Genomic DNA, 19,355 nt, shown 5'->3' on the forward strand with positions numbered 1-19,355 from the left:
GGTCCATGCTCTCAGTCACTTCTCACGGGGATCTGGAGAGGTGGGTGGAATGGGTCTGTCCCCACTGAACAGATGAGGTGTGGGGACCCAGAGAAGGTCGTACAGCTCTGTGACCAAGGCCAGGTCTTTCTCTCTCTGCACAGCTGCTGAGAGGCCTGGGGAACCTCTGGCACAGTCATGAGCAGACGTTAGAGTGGAGGTTAGGAACCCGACCTGGAACTCAGGCAGATCCGGGTCACCTGCAAGGTGGGCAGGTAGTGAGAGTTGAGTGAGAAATGCAGGGAGACACCCAGCAAGAGCTGGCCCCGAGGCAGCACATTTGGACCCTGAACTTGGAAGGGGTTCTCTACGCTTCTTTAGCCAAGGAACCCACTCCCTAGGCTGGACCCCGAGGCAGGGCGGATTTGAGGGTGCACCTTACGTTTCCTCCTTCTCCAGGTCCAGAGCTCACAATCCATCGTGGTGGTTGGAGGAGGCTCTGCGGGAGTGGAGATGGCAGCAGAGATTAAAACAGAATACCCTGAGAAAGAGGTAGGCCAGTGGCCTTGGCCTTGAACTCTCAGAGCGGGGCTTCTTTTTTGTCTGATGAACATCAGAATTTGCTCAGGGCCTGGGAGGGGAGCCCCATTACCATAAAGTGGGAGCGTGTGTTTCCTGTCTCCTGCTCTCTGCACTGGGGGACCCCCTAAAGTCCCATTCTGCTGGGAATTTTACCTGGAGAGCCAGGGTGCGTCCTAGTTCAGTGAGGGGTTCTGCCCTCTGGGCCAACCCGGAGGACCACGCCCCGGGGGGATACATTATGAAAGGTTAACTCCCGTGTCCCCTGCAGTAATGTGGCCTTTGTGATATAAACGTAGACTTTGATTGCCTCTTTTTGCTAACAACCAGCTTGATCAAAGACACCCTCATCGGTGTCTTGTCTGGAGCAAGCACAGCCTTTTGGTCTTTAAGGGACAGTAGCCCTTGCCCTAAACAGCACGTAGGGGGACCCTGAAGTGTACACCTCACAGCCCATGCTGGGGAAGGACTGGCCAGCACTGCCTCTTTTTAGGGATAAAGGGATGGAGACCCTGCTGGCATCCTGGAGAGAAAGGGAGCGGGCTGTAAAGGCTCAGCCTAGGGCTGAGTGATGATCAGCAGTTATGGGTCCTTGAGGCAAGAGCTTGCCTGCAGCTGATGCCAGATCAGCTTCTGGGAGCCACGTGGAGCCTGCGTCTGGTTCGTTTTCCCTAGGGAAAGGCAGGATGGTTTTGAAAAGTAAGATCAATATGGGCTAATTTAATTATATGGCTATTCTCTGACAAATTATTGGAAATTATTATGGGTGGTTGATGTAGAAGTTTATTAATTTTGATTTATGGGGTAAAGACTGGTCTGAAGTAGTAAATAACTCAGTATAATTCCCAAATGTTTATAACTAATAGACAAATAAGAGTAATAGTAGCCACCCTTTATTAAGGAGTCACTATGTGCTGAGTTACGTGCTTTATACTTACCTTCTCGTTTCATCATTACAAAATTCCTATGAGTGGGACTGTGATCTATCTTACTGGGTCTTCAGGAGCTGTCTGAGTGGGCATCTGAGATGGGATTTCAACCCAGGCAGTCTGATTTCAAAGCTCGAGCTTTGAACATCACGACAGGCTTCCTCCCACTTCGCTGTGCTGACCCAGACAGCAAGTGGACGTGCCTGGAAGCACCAGTTTTAGCACCAGCCTTAATGTAAATGTCAGCCTGATTTACAGTTAGACTGTCGATGGCTTATATATAGACTGTATAAGTGCCCAAGGATGCTTGAAAATAATTTTCCACGTGGCCCTCGGTGAGGTGTGTGTTGTGAAGCGTCGGCACATCTGAAAAAATCCTATCCCGGGAGATGTGGGCTCCAGCCCCGCTCACCATTAACTGGTTCTAGCAGTGGGCAAAGTACTTCTCTGGGGCCTCAGTTTCCTCAGCTGTAAACTGGAAGTTGGGGAGGAGGTGGGAGAGACAGGCTGATGTGTTTTCAAGCCTCTTTGTGTGAGCAGGAGACTCAGTGGCTCCTTCTCTGCCCTGCGGTTGTTTGTCCCCAGGTCACTCTCATTCACTCCCAAATGGCCCTCGCAGACAAGGAGCTCCTGCCCTGTGTCCGGCAGGAAGTGAAGGAGATCCTGCTCCGGAAGGGCGTGCAGCTGCTGCTGAGTATGTGCCAGGCTCCTCCTGCCCTGCCCCTCTCCCTGGCCCGGTGAGACTTGGCTGAGGCTTGGTCCCTGCTCACAGCCTGAGCGTGGCCGCGCTCAACCCCAGGCTCTCTGTGTCCTGAGGTGGGGCTGCAGAGCCTGTTTAGCCTTGTCGTCCAGCTGGAGGTGTGTCTGTCCCCAGGCAGGGCAGAGGCCCCGGTACTTACGGGATTTGCCTGTCATGGAGGCAGCACTGTCCTGGCTGTTGCTTTGGATACAGTACAGGTGGTGCCCATTTGTTGAATGGTTTAAAAAGTCATATAAAAGGGACTTCCCTGGCAGTCCAGTGGTTAAGACTCTGTGCTTCCAACGCAGGGGGCGTGGGTTCGATCCCTGGTCAGGGAACTAAGATTCCACGTGCTGTGTGGTGAGGCCAAAAAAAAAAAAAAATCATATAAAAGATTTGACCTGAATTATGATATCTCTTTGGTGGAGAGAATAGGTATTTGGGGTTTGTATTCTGAGGGTGGTGGAGAGTGTGGCTTCTGTCCAGAGCAGAAGGGAAGAGACCTACCCAGCATGTTAGAGTGGGGCTGTCGCCCGGGGGTGTGACCCCACCCCCCCCCCCCACCCAGTTCACGGGCCCGACCCTCTCACCTTTTGCAGGGCGGGCGAGGTGTCTGCTCTCTGCGAGCCGTCCCGGCGCCCGGGCTCCGCAGAAGTGTCTGTGCAGCCCTCTGCCCGCCTGCACTTGCTGGCAGTGAGGAGAGTGGGCCGGCCCTGGACTTCCCTTGCTTACCCCTGTCGGTGGTGAGCCCCGAGGGCTCATCTTGCCTGGTTAGGAGTGGACATTCAGGGAGGCGTGGTTGAGGTCTTCCTCAAGAAGCTTTTCCCAGAACCTCTTGGGAAACTCGGCCTCACTTCCCCAAATTGCTTCTTGGAACTTGCTTTCCATCGGATCCCTTGGGGCCAAATGTCCAGATTGTGCTTCTTGGGGTGGCAGAGCGGACCGGTCTCCAGCCCTCAGGCCAGCCCTGGCTTGGGCCCCAGCCTCGGTGGAGTGCCTGCCCTCTGCCAGCCTCCTGGTCACGGGCCTCCCCTGACAGGTGAGCGGGTGAGCAACCTGGAGGCGCTGCCTCTCAACGAGCATCGCGAGCGCATCACGGTGCGGACGGACAAAGGGACGGAGGTGGCCGCCAACCTGGTGATCGCCTGCAGCGGTATCAAGATCAACAGTGTGGCCTACCGCAGCGCGTTTGGTAAGTGGGAGGCCGGGCCGTGACCCCCTCCCCAGGCTGCCTCCTCACCCTCCAGCCCCCGAGAAGGCCCTGCAGGCCTCTCCCCGAGGAACTGGCACTCCACCCTCCCACCCCCACCCCCAGTCTCAACAGCTCATTTGGTCTCTTCAAACTTTAAATTTAGGTTCGGGGCCACTCTTGCTGGGCTTTCCTCAGCTGTGTTGATGGTGATTTAGCCCAAGGTGGCCCAAGTGACCAGAATCTTCCAAAATCGGATCCCCCCCCCCCCCCCAGTGGTGAGAGATGGGAACAGGTTTCAGAAGGAAGAAAAAGATCTATTTTTCTGTTACTTTCCTTGGAACACTGATGCAGAGGAAATTCCAGGGTCAGGCCTTTCTCTGCTCGCAGGTGTGCTGCTCTCCTCAAACCCTGACCCAGACCTTTGCCACTTGAGCTTGGAAACGATCATGGGGAGAGGGGGATAATGAGGCCTCCATTCGTAAAGCTGAATATTGACCTATTGAGCTAACTGCAGGTGGGGGGAGCTGGACCCATGGCTCCATCTGTGAGCTGGAGGCTCAGTGGCTCCTTCTCAGGCCCCGAGGTGGCCATGTCCCCAGGTCCCCATCATTTACTCCCAGATACCTTTCCTGGACAAGAAGCTCCTGCTGTGTGTCTGGCAGGAAAGAATTATCCAATCCCAGAAGGAAGCTAGTCCAGGCCATGTGTGGGGCTGGGATCGAGGGCTTATAATATACAGAGATCCCAGCACTTAACACCTAATGGTCCTAATGGTATGTTTTCAAAGGTAAATTCTTTTAAGTCCCTTAAAAAGAAAAGTTTATCATCTATTAAAGCCCTGTATTTATTTTAAAAAATCTGATCCACATTCAAAAGGAAATCCAAGACTTGGCTAGGTTGCAACTTAATCATCATGAGTTAATCATTGTTAATCGTGGTAACTTATAAAGAGTCACACGCGTTATATGAAATGACACTTGCTGGTGTTTCTGACCAGTTTCCACCCCAAAATAGTAACCTCGCCTTTGCAGGAAGAGTTCTGAGGGGGGGACTTCAGGCAGAAATAAACCGGACAGGAGGTTTGCCTCTTGAGGATGTGCCTTTGGAGGGTAGCTGGACCAGCACCACAGCCCATCCTCACTGTGTTCTGGTGACCACTTCTTGAGGCGGCTCAGGATCTTGGTTTCGGGCTGGTTTTCTGCAGGTGATCAGCTGGCCAGCGATGGCGCTCTGAAAGTGAACGAGTACCTCCAGGTGGAGGGCTACAGCCACATCTACGCCATCGGTGACTGCGCCGATGTGAGGGAGCCCAAGATGGCCTATCACGCCAGCCTCCATGCCAATGTCGCCGTGGCCAACATCGTCAACTCCATGAAACAGAGGCCCCTCAAAGCCTACAAGCCAGGTCAGGAAGCTCCCCACGCGGCACAGTTTTAAGAGAGTCGGGGTTAGAAACGGTGACGCCTCTGTGGGCTTTACGATGCCTGACCGCTAGAACACACTCTCAAAGCTGGGGACAGAAACCTCCCCCAGAGCTCTAGGAAAGTATGTCAGGGACTTGCCCACGTTCCTGAAGGCCTTACGCATTTCCCTGCCCTGACACTGAAGGCCCCGGGAAGGGTTTGTGCCCTGGGAGTTGCAGGCCCATGGATGGTGAGCAGGATTCTAGTTTGGCCCACGGCTCTGCTTCACAGGTTCGCTGACGTTCCTCCTGGCCATGGGGAGAAATGACGGCGTGGGCCAGATCAGTGGCTTCTACGTGGGGCGGCTCATGGTTCGGCTGGCCAAGAGCCGGGACCTGTTGGTCTCCACGAGCTGGAAAACCATGCGGCAGTCTCCACCCTGATGGGGAGGTTGGGCGGGAGATAGGTACCGCCACCGCCCGCTGATCAGATTTCTTGACAAATGGTACCCGCTTGACAAATGCCAAAGGGCAAAAGCTCTTTTCCTGGAGTAAGATGTCAGTGATGTACTGACCAGAAACACAGCTTAGACAAAACCAAAAACTGGGAGAGAGAGATATTGGTGTTAAAAAAAAAAGACACCCTTAAAGGAGTCTTTCTGGGTTTCAAAGGTCTACTTGCACTTGTGCTGGCTGAATAGTTCACTTGGTCCTGGGGAGGGCACAGCCCACCTTCTCTACCCCAGCCTCCTCTGTGTGTGTGTGTGTGTGTGTGCACGTGGTGTGTGGCATTCAGAGCTCTCAGAGTAGGGGCGAGAGCTCAGTATCCTGGTGGCAGGAAGGGTCTCCCTGTCTGTAAGGGCAGGAAGGAGGGCCTGCACAAGGAGACCAGCTAAGGAAGGGGGGACTGGGGTGGAGAGATGGCCTACATCTCAACCTCTCCCATCACATTAGGAGGTGGGGAAGCCTATAACATCCTGCAACACTCAGGTTGTTAATAGGAGCTTAATCTTAAACTGTTAGTCCCTACCGTCTTTAATCTTCATGAATCTTTCTATATTTCTATTTTTAGATCCTGATTATATACCATAGGTTGTATTTAAGAAGCGTTAGATAAAATTTCCCTCCTGGTGAGTCCATCCTAATGGAGAGTGAGTTTTTTACAAAGCTAACAGGTTAAGACAGAAACCTGGCCTGCCAGCTGCTGGGGGTGTTTAAAGAAAGACAGCCAAGCTAGCGTGACCGTCGGGTGGGTCGCCATCCTGCTAACATTCAGGGAGCAGAGGGGGTTTCAGTAGGTGAACCCCTGCATGCTTCCAGGCTACTGTCTTAGGCAAATTTGTAAGTGGCAAAACTCCAGCCAATGCTGGGGCAGGGGTACCCTGCGGGAACCTTTGTAGTTTTGTGCTTCTGGTTTCTTGGTCAACCCCAACGTCACTTATAGGGAGGCGTAGCCATGTGGCAATAATGCCCGCCACCAATTATGTTAAGGTATAAAAATGACTCCTCTGTCTGGGAGAGGACTTCTAATCAGGATAAACCTCTTTTGGACCACACAGGCGAGATCTCTAAGGCAGAAGTTGTTTATGAGTTCATCTGAATAAATTCAGGCCCTGCCCCGGCCCACCCTACCCCTCCCTGCCCACTTTTAATGGTAACCTCTGGGTACTTGGCCAGAATTCTTAGGATACCAGCCTCACGAGGGTTCTTGGTCTGTCCTGTCTGGGCTGTGGCCCAGGTCTGTTCCATTTTGTTGCCCAGGCCTAAGTGAGACTGTGCCTTTGTCCCAAAGGATGGCCCCCCAGGGAGGCTTCACCCAGTCCTCCATTCCCGTGGACCACAGCCAACCAGGCTCCCCTTCTGGAAGTGGGACCTGTTGCCTGAGAAACACAAGCCATTCCATGCTGTCTGACCTGGGGCCTAGCATGGTGGGAGTCTCAGCTCCATAGTGATAGGCCTTGTTCTAGTTATAACATTCTTAAGTTTCCACCCATAGGGACACAGTTCTCCAAACTGAGGAAAATGTTACAATAAAAGAGTATGTTGTAAGAAAGACACTGGATCTTTTATTTTTTTCCTTTCATTTTCTTTTTCTTTAAAAAAAAACAAAACAAAAAAAAGCCTGAAGCAAAATCTTTCTAGGAGTAGTTACAGATGTTATAGGGGTAAGGGTAGGGGCACTAAAACAGAAAGAAAAGCACCAGTAAGATGCCTTTCTAATTTTCTTCTCTCCATCACTGAATACAGACAGCCAACAAAGCCCAAGTCACTTCTTTGCCCTCTTCCCTTGCAAAAAGGAGAAACAGAAGATTTTAAGAATTTTGAAAGGATTTTGTGTACGTGAGTGTGTAAAAGTCAATGCTATAAATCTAAAACGAAGTCTGTTTGTTTAAAAAAGTTCTAAAACAACAGGAAGAAAACACATGGAAAGAAACCCCTGGTGGAAACCTGGTTAATTACAGACTGAGGCTCTTTTTAACGAGAATATAAAATGCAGAGGGCTCTTCCCGTGGGCAGGACCTGCTCCTGCAGCCTCTGCTACCCGCTTCCCATTCAGCTGCCCTCCGCTCCCCTGCCGTCACCCTTCCTCTCTCCTTTTAAAAGATAAAACCCCGCTCCTGTGACTTTGATCCTCCTGATTCCGGATGGTGAGTGCGGTGGCCACCAGTGGGCGCAGGGCGGCTACTTGGCATCAAGCTTGGCCATCTCCTGCACATAGATGCCGATGCTCTCGCTGTCGAAGAGCAGGAAGTAGACGTTCTTCAGCGAGGATGCGCTCGAGTCGTCGAAGTGGGCCGAGATGGCTTTGAGGGTCACCTGGGCTGCCGTCTGTTTGGGGAAGCAGTTTCTGTGTCAAAGGAAGAGAAGAGCTGACGTCACTTTGGTCCTGGGACCCATGGAGTAACTCTGCCCTCAGCCCGGGGTAGGGGCAATGTGGTTCCTTCTCATCTTGGCACCAGGTCCTTGTTCCTATCGCTCGGGGTCTCACCGTGTGCAGGCTGGTCCACGCACGATCCCCTTTCACCCCAGAAGAGGGACAGCCCAGGAGGGGGACAGACAGGGGACATTGTCCCCACTTCACATATGCCACATTGGCTCAGAGAGGCACAATGGTTTTAGGGCTGGCTGGTGAGCGGTGGCCTGTGTTTGAATCTATGTGGCCTGACTCAAGTCCAGCTGAGCTTTAAAAGCTACCAACTCAGCTAACACAACATTGTTAATCAACTATACTCCAATATAAAATAAAAATCAAAAACAAACAAACAAAAAAACCCTACCAACTCAGCATTTAAAAAAGCCAACATAGGGAATTCCCTGGCGGTCCAGTGGTTAGGACTCCATGCTTTCACTGCCGAGGGCGCGGGTTCAATCCCTGGTCAGGGAACTAAGATCCCATAAACCTCGCAGCACGGCAAAAAAAAAAAAAAAAAAAAGCCAATATAGGTTTTATTAGTTCCCTCAAAACTGGTTTACATGCTAAACAGATTGTTTATTAAAGGGCAATAATGTATGCTCAAAAGTACGTCTTCATTAATTCCTGTTTCATGCATTTCATGTTCCTCTCGCTAACCTGTGTGGACGTGCCAATGTAATTTGAGCAGTGACGATTCTGGGCAGGGCCCCAAGCCCCAGGATGCCATGGTGGAGCTGTGCGCCAGGGACGCAGCCATTGTGACACCGCTGGTCATTTGGGGTCAGCCACCAAGCCCCTTGGGCGGGTCCAGGATTGGCCCGCCTAATAAGAATTCTTCTCACTGAGCTGCCACGTCCCAGCCCAGAACATCTCGGCACGTGGGCCCAGCTATGCAAAGAATTCAACCCGCAGTGCCTCCGGGCCAGGCTGTGGAGACCCAGCGCTGCCTGCTCAGGTTGAGATAGGATTACGGCAGGAAGCTAGGCCTCATTCCTTCCTTCTTCGCCTTCTTGTGACTCGGCTGTAACAGAATGTCTTCAGAGTGTAAATCATATCTGCGCTACAGAGGGGCTTCTCAGGAGAAAGGATGTTCAAAATTAAAGCAATAACTCACATTGGCTGTGAGCGTGAGGGGAGAGGCCCTGCTACACGTGAGGACAGACAGCCTCATTATTTACCTGAAATACTGCTCCCATGCCCAGTCGGGGTCTGTGGCAATTAGAGCAATCATTTCTCCAACCCCTAAAAGCAAGCCCTTGCTGAGAGCCCTTCACTTCTCCAACCTCAGCCTCGAGGCTCTCCCAGCCCCAGAGCAGCACCGGAATCCCCTGGGGATTCTGTGATTGGCATCCTAACCCCGTGGGCTCTCTGCTGCTGGTCTGTGGACCACACTTTGAGGAGCAAGTGCCTTTGAGCCTGGTGTTTCAGATCCAGTGCTCTAGACTGGGATAGCTGGTGGGAACGTGGGCTTTCAACACGGCAGGCTCCCAAAAGAGAACTCTGCCTCCCGCTCCTCCCAGAACTGGCTTTCTCCCTGCATTGTGAAGGATGGAAACTGCGTCTCTTGCTCTATCGCCTGGTCAACGTGCTTGGCTGTGCTGGCAGCCCTTGGTCACGTCCTCTGGGATGGCCAGACTGGATGTGACCACGTGGGGGAGCAGCTGGTCCCCAGCGAGAAGGCTGGGCAAGCGGACCCAGAACCCTTGCCGCCCCCCTGGAGGAGAGCATCTTACCTGCCGCTGGGGAAGGGCGGGAACGCCACCGACTTCAGCTTCTTGTCCTCTGCTGCCGACAGGCAGTTTTTGATGGTCTCTTCAAGCTGTTCTTCACATTTGTCGGAGCCCCACTGAGGGATGTGACAGTGGATGACGAATTTGGCTGCAAGTCCGCTGGACTGGCTGACGGCGGCTGGGACACGAGAGAGAAATGCCGCAGGTTATTTCCTACGTCTTCACCTTAAGCCGGGGGTTAGGCTCAATCGCCTGTGTCCCTCTTAGGAGAGTAGGAGCCGTATCAGATTTGCTTTTGACAGTTTGCACAAGTTTTGGGTAAACACACTGAAAGCTGATGTGACAGCATGTCACAGACTCTCACATGGTCTGCCTTCTGGCCACAGGTTAGGTGACTCCTAATCAAAGGTACACAGTGGAAACGTCTCTGATCCCTGGAAATTGTGAATGTTTCCTTACATGGCAAAAGGGACTTTGCTGGTGTGATTAAGTGAAGGATTGTGAGATGAGAAGTTTACCCTGGACTATCCAGTTGAGCCCTAAATGTAATCACACAGGTCCTAATAGGAGGGAGGCAGGGAAGTCAAAGGTAGGAGGAGGTGCTGTGATGAAGGAACAGGGGTTGGAGTGATGCGTCCAGGAGCCAAGGAATGCAGGAGCCTAGGAGCCGGAACAGGCAAGGGACGGCTGCTCTGAGAAGGAACCAGCCCTGCCAGCACCTTGATTTTGGCTTCTTAAGACTCATTGTGGGGAATTCCCTAGCGGTCCAGTGGTTAGGACTGCACCGAGGGCGTGGGTTCAATCCCTGCTCGGGGAACTAAGGTCCTGCAAGCTGCGCAGCGCGGCCAAAACAAACAGACAAAAAAACTGCCTAAAAAAATAAAGGTTATAAAAAAAAAAAAAAGACTCATTGTGGACTTCTGAGTCCAGAACGCTAAGACAATACACTTGTGTTGTTTGATGCTACCAAGTTTGTGCTCATTTGTTAGGGCAGCGATTGGAAACTAATGCAACGGCTTTTTAAAAATGGACAAGCCCTCCCCTCTTGCCCCGTCTGAGATCCTGACTTGAAAGGTCTGATGCAGGCCTTGCGCTTGGTGATTTGAGGACCCTCCATAAATTTAGAACCGAGCTTCTGGGTTGTATACATCCTCAGACAGGGATTGTCCTTTTGATCATCTCTACATCCCTGAGGAGCCTACAGGGAGCAGGTGTTCACAATGGGTTGTGAAATTGGATTATGCCTGCCTTGTCTCATAACTTCAGTTCATACTCCTTACTTTTATTTTTTACCCCCCCAAACCTATTTCCCGTCAGTGACAGAGCTGATAATGAGGAGCACCAGGGAACTCCCTGTGGCCGTTGATCCCTGGAGAAGGGGTTGGGCCTGACCCACTGGCCACTCTCTGACCCCACATGCTGCTTGCCCCTAAGCTGCCCACCTTGTGGAGCTGGGGCTCTGTGCCACTCAAGGAGCCAGGCGTAGCAAAGGTCCCCAACCCTCCCGCAGTGGCCAGGCTCTGGGAGCCTGGGGGAGTTCGGGCAGGCTGTGGCCGCTACAGGCTGTGTTTGTAACAAATGTGTGTGTGTCTGTTTTAGGGCAGTGTGTGGGGTTGGTTTGAAAGACTTATTTGAAATACATGATGCCCACCCGGTATATGAGCTGTGTTTCCTAGCGACGTCCACAGTGCTGAAGAGGCTATGACTGCACATGCCAGGGCTGGTGGAGACAAATGCAAGGGGCATCCCCCGCCTATCAGCTACGGCTGTGAACGCCTCGCCTTCCCAGTGCCCAGCTGGTGCCAACCATCTGATTAGGGAATGAGTGAGTGAAGGAATCAGTCAATATAAATACTGAGGAGGCAGTGGGCATGACTGGTTGACTCTACGACCTTGTACGTCTGTACACCAGGAACGGAATGTCCCTGTCGGCCTTGTAGTCCAAGGGGACCCAGTACCCTGGGGATGGGCCCTGCCTGTTTGGGGCAAATTCGCTGAGGCCCTTACTGCTCTCATGTGCTGGAGAGATTCCAGCTCTTTACACACCGGGTAATGATCATGTTACCAGCTGAATGGTATTCTTTTTTTAAAAAAATATTTATTTATTTATTTGGCTGTGCCGGGTCTTAGTTATGGCATGTGGGATCTAGTTCCCTGACCAGGGATCAAACCCGGACCCCATGCATTGGGAGTGTGGAGTCCTACCCACTGGACCACCAGGGAAGCCCTTGAATGGTATTCTTTTTAATGTTAAAGTCATTTTATTTTTTTTAATAAATTTATTTATTTTATTTTTGGCTGCATTGGGTCTTTGTTGCTGCACGTGGGCTTTCTCTAGTTGTGGTGAGCAGGGGCTACTCTTCCTTGCCGTGCACAGGCTTCTCATTGCAGTGGCTTCTCTTGTTGCAGAGCACGGGGTCTAGGCGCACGGGCTTCAGTAGCTGTGGCTCGTGGGCTCTAGAGCGCAGGCTCAGTAGTTGTGGCGCATGGACTTAGTTGCTCCGTGGCATGTGGGATCTTCCTGGATCAGGGCTTGAACCCGTGTCCCCTGCATTGGCAGGTGGATTCTTAACCACTGCGCCACCAGGGAAGCCCTAAAGTCATTTTAAATAAGAGGAATATACCACTAACGGCAATGTTAAGTCAAACATTTAATCAGGAAAAAAATGGCACGCCTTCTCATCCCTCTGACACCCACTATTTACACTAGATTTTGAAGGTAGTCCATGATAGCACGTCAGCCTAAAACAAAGTATTTCCATGGCAACTGGAAATGGAAGCCTTGGCTTGTAGTTGTAACAATTTATAGTGTTCTTTAGAGGTGCCAAGGTCAAGGTCAAGTGATCTCAGGGCTTGGGACACTGATATTTGGTAGAAGCATCTGCTAATACTCCTTATGTGATGTAATGTCACCTGGTGAGGACCATACTCTGACGGATGGCAGTGCAGCTGCAAAGGGCCTCCAGAACCTTTCCTCAGGCGAGCCCACCTTCTCAGGGTCACCACAGCGAAGGGGACTGCAAGGTGGCCCCTTGTCCGGCTGGGAAGCTGCTGCTGCTAATCCTTGGTCTCCGTGACACTGTGCTTTTCCTCCTGTCTCAGGTTCCTGCAACAGCCCCTCTTCCCCCTGCCCGCCCAGGCCCGGTGCTCTTCTCTCTGCTGCCCGAGGTGCTTGGCCCTGGCTTTTAAACAGCCATCTGCAAACCATTTTCATCCTTAGTTTTCACCAACTGCTTACCAGTGACATTGCTGGTGCCCCAGGTCCAACATGTGCCCAACAAAATCATCATTCACTCCCGAAGCCTGATTCCCCTTTCTCCATCTCTGTCGCCAGCACCACCTGTCGGTTTCCTCTGACTTGTCTCATTCCAGGCCCATCTGTTTCATTTCTACCGCCACCTCCCACCCCTGTCCCATCCACCTTCCTGGCTGGAATCAGGATGCATTTTACAATGGCTGTGGGCTTGGATTGAGATGAGTTCTTCCAGAGGGAAGTTGCATTTACTTCTATGTCACCTGGGGACCCTACCATACCCAGGTCATGTCCCACTGACTTTCCTGATTGAGGTTTTTGGGCTGCACTGGATTCGGCTGCAAATCCACAGGAGTAGCAGCTTGTGGTTCAAGTTCCCTAGTGAGGTTTTCCCCCCCCTCGGTCCACCCAATGCCAAGGTCAAAACAGGTACTTGGGGCTTCCCTGGTGGCATAGTGGTTAAGAATCCACCTGCCAATGCAGGGGACATGGGTTCGAGCCCTGGTCCAGGAAGATCCCACATGCCGCGGAGCAACTAAGCCCGTGCGCCACAGCTACTGAGCCTGCACTCTAGAGCCCGTGAGCCACAACTACTGAAGCCCATGCGCCTAGAGCCCGTGCTCCACAACAAGAGAAGCCACCGCAATGAGAAGCTTATGCACGGCAAGGAAGAGTAGCCCCTGCTCGCCGCAACTAGAGAAAGCCCGCGCCCAGCAATGAAGACCTAACACAGCCAAAAATAAATAAATTAATTAATTTTTTTTAAAAAAAGGTACTTGCTGCCCTTTCTGCATGGTAGTTCATGTCTTGCTAGCTCTTAAACTGAATGTGTCCTGGCTTTGTGTGGGGTCTCCTACTGGACACTCCACCTTGGAAATTTATTGTTTCTTACCATAAGGGCATATCTTACAACTGATGGTGTTTTGAAACTAAATGCAATATGGTGTTAGACCCTGATGAACTGTCTCCCCTTTTCCAGATTCACCCTCACCAATCCCTTCTTCCCAGGGAGCTACCACTGTTTGGCCCCAGGGCCATGGATACTTAGACCTGACAGATATGCCCCGATTTCTTAGCTCATGCTTGTTTCCTGCAGCCCTCTCCTTCCTTCTGGATTCACTTCTGTTTCTCCCAGTGAGGCCTCTGTGGTCCTTTCAGCAAGAGCCTGAGGGCTTCTGACTCTCAATTTTTGCATGTCTGTAATTCTGCATCTTTCACCCTCCCTGTTGAATAATAACAAAGTAATACATGGATTTCTTAGTTGACAGTTTTTCCCCTCAGTGCTTTGAAGATACTTCTTTTCTGTCTCCAAGCATCCTTTGTTGCTGATGAGAAGTCGGCTGTCAGGAGAACCATTTTTACAAACGCTCTGCCTTTCGTTGGGTTGCTTTTCAGGTTTCTTTTGATTTTTCAACTTTAGAGATGTCACCACGATGGGCCAGGTTTGTTTGGTTTTTGTTTGGTTTTGTTTTTGGTTAAGCCACACCGCATGGCTTTCAGGATCTTGCTTAGGGATTGAGCTCAAGCCCTCGGCCGTGAAAGCACGGAGTCCTAAGCACTGGACTGCCAGGTAATTCCTGATGGGCCAGGTTTTGGATTTATTTTGATTTAATATACTCAATGTTTTCAACCTGAGGACTCGTGGGTTTCATTCTGGAAAATTCTCAGCCATGATCTTTTTTTTTTAAATTGAGGGATAGTTGATTTACAACATATTAGTTTCTGGTGCATAACATAGTGCTTCAAAATTTTTATAGATTATACTTCATTTAAAGTTATTATAAAATATTGGCTATATTGGCTGTATTCCCTGTGTTGTACAATATATCCTTGTAGCTTATTTATTTCACACATAGTAGTTTGTATCTCTTCATCTTTTTACATACTGCCTCTCTACCTCCTATTTTCTGCCTCTGGAACTGTTTAGAAGTGTGTTGGAGGCTCTCACTCTATGTAGAGAAGCTATTTTTCTCTCCTTCCCACCCCATCAGGCAGTTTGCAAGACCCCCGCAGTTAGGATCCTGTCTTACAAGGATGAGTCAGGGCTCTGTCTCATGGTCACATAGGGGAGGCGGTAGATCCAGACACTGAGCCAGTGAGCCACGTGGCCCTGGGCCTGGGAGAGGGGCTCTCTGCTCCCTTCTGCTACTCTAGAAAACAGATTTCACACGAGCCATAGCCCTGGGTGGCAGGCAGAGCCTTGGCTTCCTGTAAGAGCTTGGGAGTTGCATCCAGCCCTTACTTTGAGCAGCGAGCCTGGCTCTGGTCCCCTCCAAGCGTGAGGTGACTCCGGTCCCATCAGCAGGTAGGAGTTGACCTCCTGATGGCTCTGCGTGTTACCAGACCTGGAGCCCAGCCCGCGGCTTCCACGTCCCCCTGCTGCTGCCGCCTGCAGCTCTTCTCTGTCCACAAGGATGTTTATTTATTTATTTATTTTGCCACGCCGTGCAGCATGTGGGATTTTAGTTCCCTAACCAGGGACTGAACCCGTGCCCCCTGCATTGGGAGTGCGGAATCTTAACCACTGGACCGCCAGGGAAGTCCTGGATATTTATTTTATATTTCAGTGTGGCTCTGTCTTAAAATTTTAAAAAGGAAATTCTATCTATCATCGTATGGGGAGTGGTATGTGCAGACTGTAAAGTGCGGACTCATGTTCTTTCTTGACCGGAAGCCCCATTACTTTTCTAGCAATCAAATCTGATCATCACAGTCCCCAGCTTCTACTCTCATCTGTATAGGGTCAAATCCAGACCCATAGCACAGCCCAAGGGCAAGGCTCATCTCTGGCCGCTATTCCTCTCTTTCTCCCTGCTGCTCCTGACTGAGCCTTCTCACACACAGGTCTTATATCCTCCCTGGCGCCTCCCCAACTCCCCCAAGCAGAGAGCATGGCTCCCTCTCTGTGCCCCACTTGGGTGTCTGTCTCTCCTCCTCGACTGTCCAGTGCTTGAGGGCAGGAGTGGGTTTTATTTGTCTTTGGAGCCCCAGCACCAGGGCAGCACTTGGCACTGACTAGATGGTCCCTGGAGGTGGGCAGGGGACACGGATCTGAAGTTGGGCCCACCTGTCAAAAAGTTACCCAATATTCTTGAAAATCAGTGTTCAAACAAAAACCTGTGCACAAATGTTCAGGGCAGCTCTATTCACAATAGCCAAAGGTGGAAACAACCCAAGTGATGAATGGATAAACAAATGGAATAGTATTTAGTCGTAGAAAGGAATGAAGTGCTGATACACGGTACAACATGGATGAACCTCGAAAACATTTTAAGTGAAAGAAGCCAGACACAGAAGATCACATATTGTACAATTCCACTTATATGAAATATCCAGAAGAGGCAAATCCATCAAAAGAGAAGGCAGACTGGTGGTTGCCAGGGGTTGGGGGAGGGACGACGTGACTACTTGATGGGTGTGGGGTTTCCACAGAAGGTGATAAAAAGTTCTGGGACTAGATAGTGGTGATGGAGGAACAGCACTAAGTGTACTTAATGCCACCATATTGTACAATGTTTAAAGGTTACAGTGGTAAATTTTGTCATGTGTATTTTCCACACACACACAAAGTTACCCAATCACTCTAGACCATTTTGGGGTGAGCTGGGATGCAAATTGGCTTCAACTATCCAGACACCTTATAGTCCCCAAAGTGTACGAAATGATCTATGCAGGCCTGCTCAAATTATCTGAGAGATGCTAAAATAGCTTCCTGATTGGTTATGGCCTCTTTTGCTCTGCACACTGAATGTGCGTGAAGCATGTCATGCTGGAGGGGAAGGTGGTGAGGCTGTGCAGGGAACGGGGCCTGATTCCACACTTACCTTCAGCTACTTCCAAAGGGCCCTGGGACTTGCGAAGCTCCTTTACTGTTTCCAAGAACTCTTTCCCCCCAGCCTTTTCCAAGGCCTTACCTGTGAAGGAAACAATGGAAATCCATTGTGGTTGCTCTTTTCAGTCATTAATTACACTGACAGAGTTTTACTAGGTCTCAAAAAAATTGCTTAGAAAGTAGGAATCAAACTTTGCAATTGAAATCCTGTTTGCCAGTGGTCACTGGTGACAGGGGTCCCTGGGCTTCTGTCCAATGGGACTTAGATTTTAGCAAACTCCTTTTTTTTTAAAGAATTATTTAATATTTTATTTTATTTAATATTGCTTCCAATGTATCGTAGGAGTTACTTCCCCAAAATGTTAATCACAGCTGGATTGAAAGAGTATTTGGGAAATGTGGCAATGTTGTTTCTGTAAGTATATCACATTGTAAGTCTACTGGAGATCCGCAGGGGTTTGCTTTTGTGGAATGTGAAACAAAGCACAAGCAGCAAAAGCTATTAAGGCAGGTCCAGGACCTTTTGTCAGAACAGGGGAGAGGAAAAGAAGTAGCTCTGAAGATGAAGAATGCCTCACTCCCAAATCAGAAATTTTAAAAATGACTCAAGGAGGGGGAGTCAAGATGGTGGTTAGGGAAGACGTGGAGTTAGCGTCTCCCCACAACTAGGGCACCTGCTGGCCGCTGGTGGGGGACTCTGACGCCCAAGGAGACGGGAGGAACCCCAAAGTGAACCGGTAGGACGCAGGGGGACTGAGGGGAAGGAGAAGTGGAGGCCAGACAGGATCGGCGCCCCTGAGGCCGGGGAGATCAGGAGAGGCAGGCGGGAGGGACTCTCTGGGAAGAGCGGGAGAGGAGCAGAGGGTGATCGCCTGGCCCACTCAGGCCAGGAGCCTGCTGAGCTCCCAAGCCGGCTCCCCCCCTCCACAAAGCTCCATCCAGGCTCGTGGGTCCTAGGAGCATAGGAGGGAGGCCGGGGAGATCAGGAGAGGCAGGCGGGAGGGGCCCTCCCAGACCTCAAGAGCAGGAGAGGAGAAGAGGGCTTTGCCCCACCCACTCGAGCCCAGGAATCCTGCTGGGCTCCCAGGTGAGGTCCTCCGCCCTCTGAGACCAGGGGTGGGGGGCACACCTGGGCCCCTTCCATTCCTTGAGCCTAAGCCCCACCCTCCACAGACCCCAGGGTCTTTTCCAGCCCCGTGGGTCCTAAGCATAGGCCCTGCCCATCACTCACATCTTGCTTAGGCCCCGCCCTCCACAGCCAAGGCCTTTACCCACCCACCCTCTGTTTTTTTTCTTCCTTTTCCCTCCTCCTCTTTTTCAGTATTGTGGTACTGATGTACCTTCTGGTTGTTGATTCATCTACATTTTAATTTTTATATTCTTTCTAACATACCTGTTAGTTTCCTAGTCTAATTTTATTTCTTACTTTGTTATTGCTCTTTTTTTTTTGCCACCCCATGCGGCTTGCGGAATCTTTGTTCACGAGCTGGTTCTGAGTCCGAACCACTGGACTAAGAGAGAACCTCAGACCCCAGGGAATATTCATCAGAGTGAGGTCTCATGGAGTTCCTCATATCAGCACCAAGACTCAGCTCTACCCAATAGCCTACAAACTCCAGTGTTGAAAGCCTCAGGCCAAACAACCAGTAAGACAGGAACACAATCCCACTCAAACAAACAAACAAAAATGAGACGGCAAAAAAATACGTCACAGATGAAGGAGCAAGGTAAAAACCTACAAGAACAAATAAATGAAGAGGAAGTAGGCAATCTACCTGAAAGAGAATTCAGAGTAATGATAGTAAAGATGATCCAGAATCTCAGAAATAGAATGGAGGCACGGATTGAGAAAACACAAGAAATGTTAACAAAGATCTAGAAGAACTAAAGAGCAAACAAACAGAGATGAACAACCCAATAACTGAAATGAAAAATACACTAGAAGGAATCAATAACAGAATAACTGAGGCAGAAGAATGAATAAGTGAGCTGGAAGACAAAATGGTGGAAATAACTGCTGAGGAGCAGAATAAAGAAAAAAGAATGAAAAGAATTGAAGACAATCTCAGAGACCTCTGGGACAATACTAAACGTACCAACATTTGAATTATAGGGGTCCCAGAAGAAGAAGAGAAAAAGAAAGGGTCTAAGAAAATATTTGAAGAGATTATAGTCAAAAACTTCCCTAACATGGGAAAGGAAATAGTCACCCAAGTCCAGGAAGCACAGAGAGTCCCATATAGGATAAACCCTAGGAAAAACACACCAAGACGCATATTAATCAAACTAACAAAAATTAATTTAAAGAAAAAATATTAAAAGCAGCAAGGGAGAAACAAAAAATAACTTACAAAGGAATCTCGATAAGGTTATCAGATGATTTTTCAGCAGAAACTCTGCAGGCCAGAAGGGAGTGGCAGGATATACTTAAAGTGTTGAAAGAGAAAAACGTACAACCAAGATTACCCAGCAAGGATTTCATTCAGATTCAATGAAGAAGTCAAAAACTTTTCAGACAAGCAAAAGCTAAAAGAATTTAGCACCACCAAACCAGCTTTACAACAAATGCTAAAGAAACTTCTCTAGGCACGAAACACAGAGAGGAAAAAGACCCACAAAAACAAACCCAAATCAGTTAAGAAAATGGTAATAGGAACATACATATCAATAATAACCTTGAATGTAAATGGATTAAATGCCCAACCGAAAGACACAGACTGGCTGAATGGATAGAAAAACAAGACCCATATATATGCTGTCTACAAGAGACCCACTTCAGACCTAGGGACACATACAGACTGAAAAT

General features: G+C 50.0%; 2 protein-coding genes across 12 annotated transcripts in view; one reads left to right on the plus strand and one right to left on the minus strand.

Annotated features, from left to right (window-relative positions):
• AIFM2 (AIF family member 2) overlaps positions 1-19,355 on the plus strand; it is a gene marked incomplete at its 3' end in the record, with an annotated part of 34,775 nt that overhangs the window by 9,107 nt on the left and 6,313 nt on the right. For 4 of the 9 annotated variants that reach the window (XM_082424537.1, XM_082424538.1, XM_082424532.1 and 1 more), the window contains exons 5-8: positions 439-531; positions 2,073-2,181; positions 3,266-3,418; positions 4,623-4,823. In XM_082424537.1, the coding sequence (XP_082280663.1) occupies positions 439-531; positions 2,073-2,181; positions 3,266-3,418; positions 4,623-4,823 (556 nt within the window). The other 5 variants (XM_082424539.1, XM_082424534.1, XM_082424535.1 and 2 more) reach the window with 4 other exon arrangements.
• MACROH2A2 (macroH2A.2 histone) overlaps positions 7,503-19,355 on the minus strand; it is a gene marked incomplete at its 3' end in the record, with an annotated part of 59,235 nt that continues 47,382 nt past the window's right edge. For 2 of the 3 annotated variants that reach the window (XM_082424558.1, XM_082424560.1), the window contains 3 exons: positions 16,542-16,626; positions 9,468-9,642; positions 7,503-7,668 (listed from right to left, as the gene is read on the minus strand). In XM_082424558.1, coding sequence (XP_082280684.1) covers positions 7,503-7,668; positions 9,468-9,642; positions 16,542-16,626 — 426 coding nt within the window. The remainder of the gene's footprint in view (positions 7,669-9,467; positions 9,643-16,541; positions 16,627-19,355) is intronic. The other variant, XM_082424559.1, reaches the window with a different exon arrangement.

This window comes from Balaenoptera physalus (genome assembly GCF_965194825.1).
Source record: "Balaenoptera physalus genome assembly, chromosome: 14".
Classification (NCBI taxonomy): domain Eukaryota; kingdom Metazoa; phylum Chordata; class Mammalia; order Artiodactyla; family Balaenopteridae; genus Balaenoptera; species Balaenoptera physalus.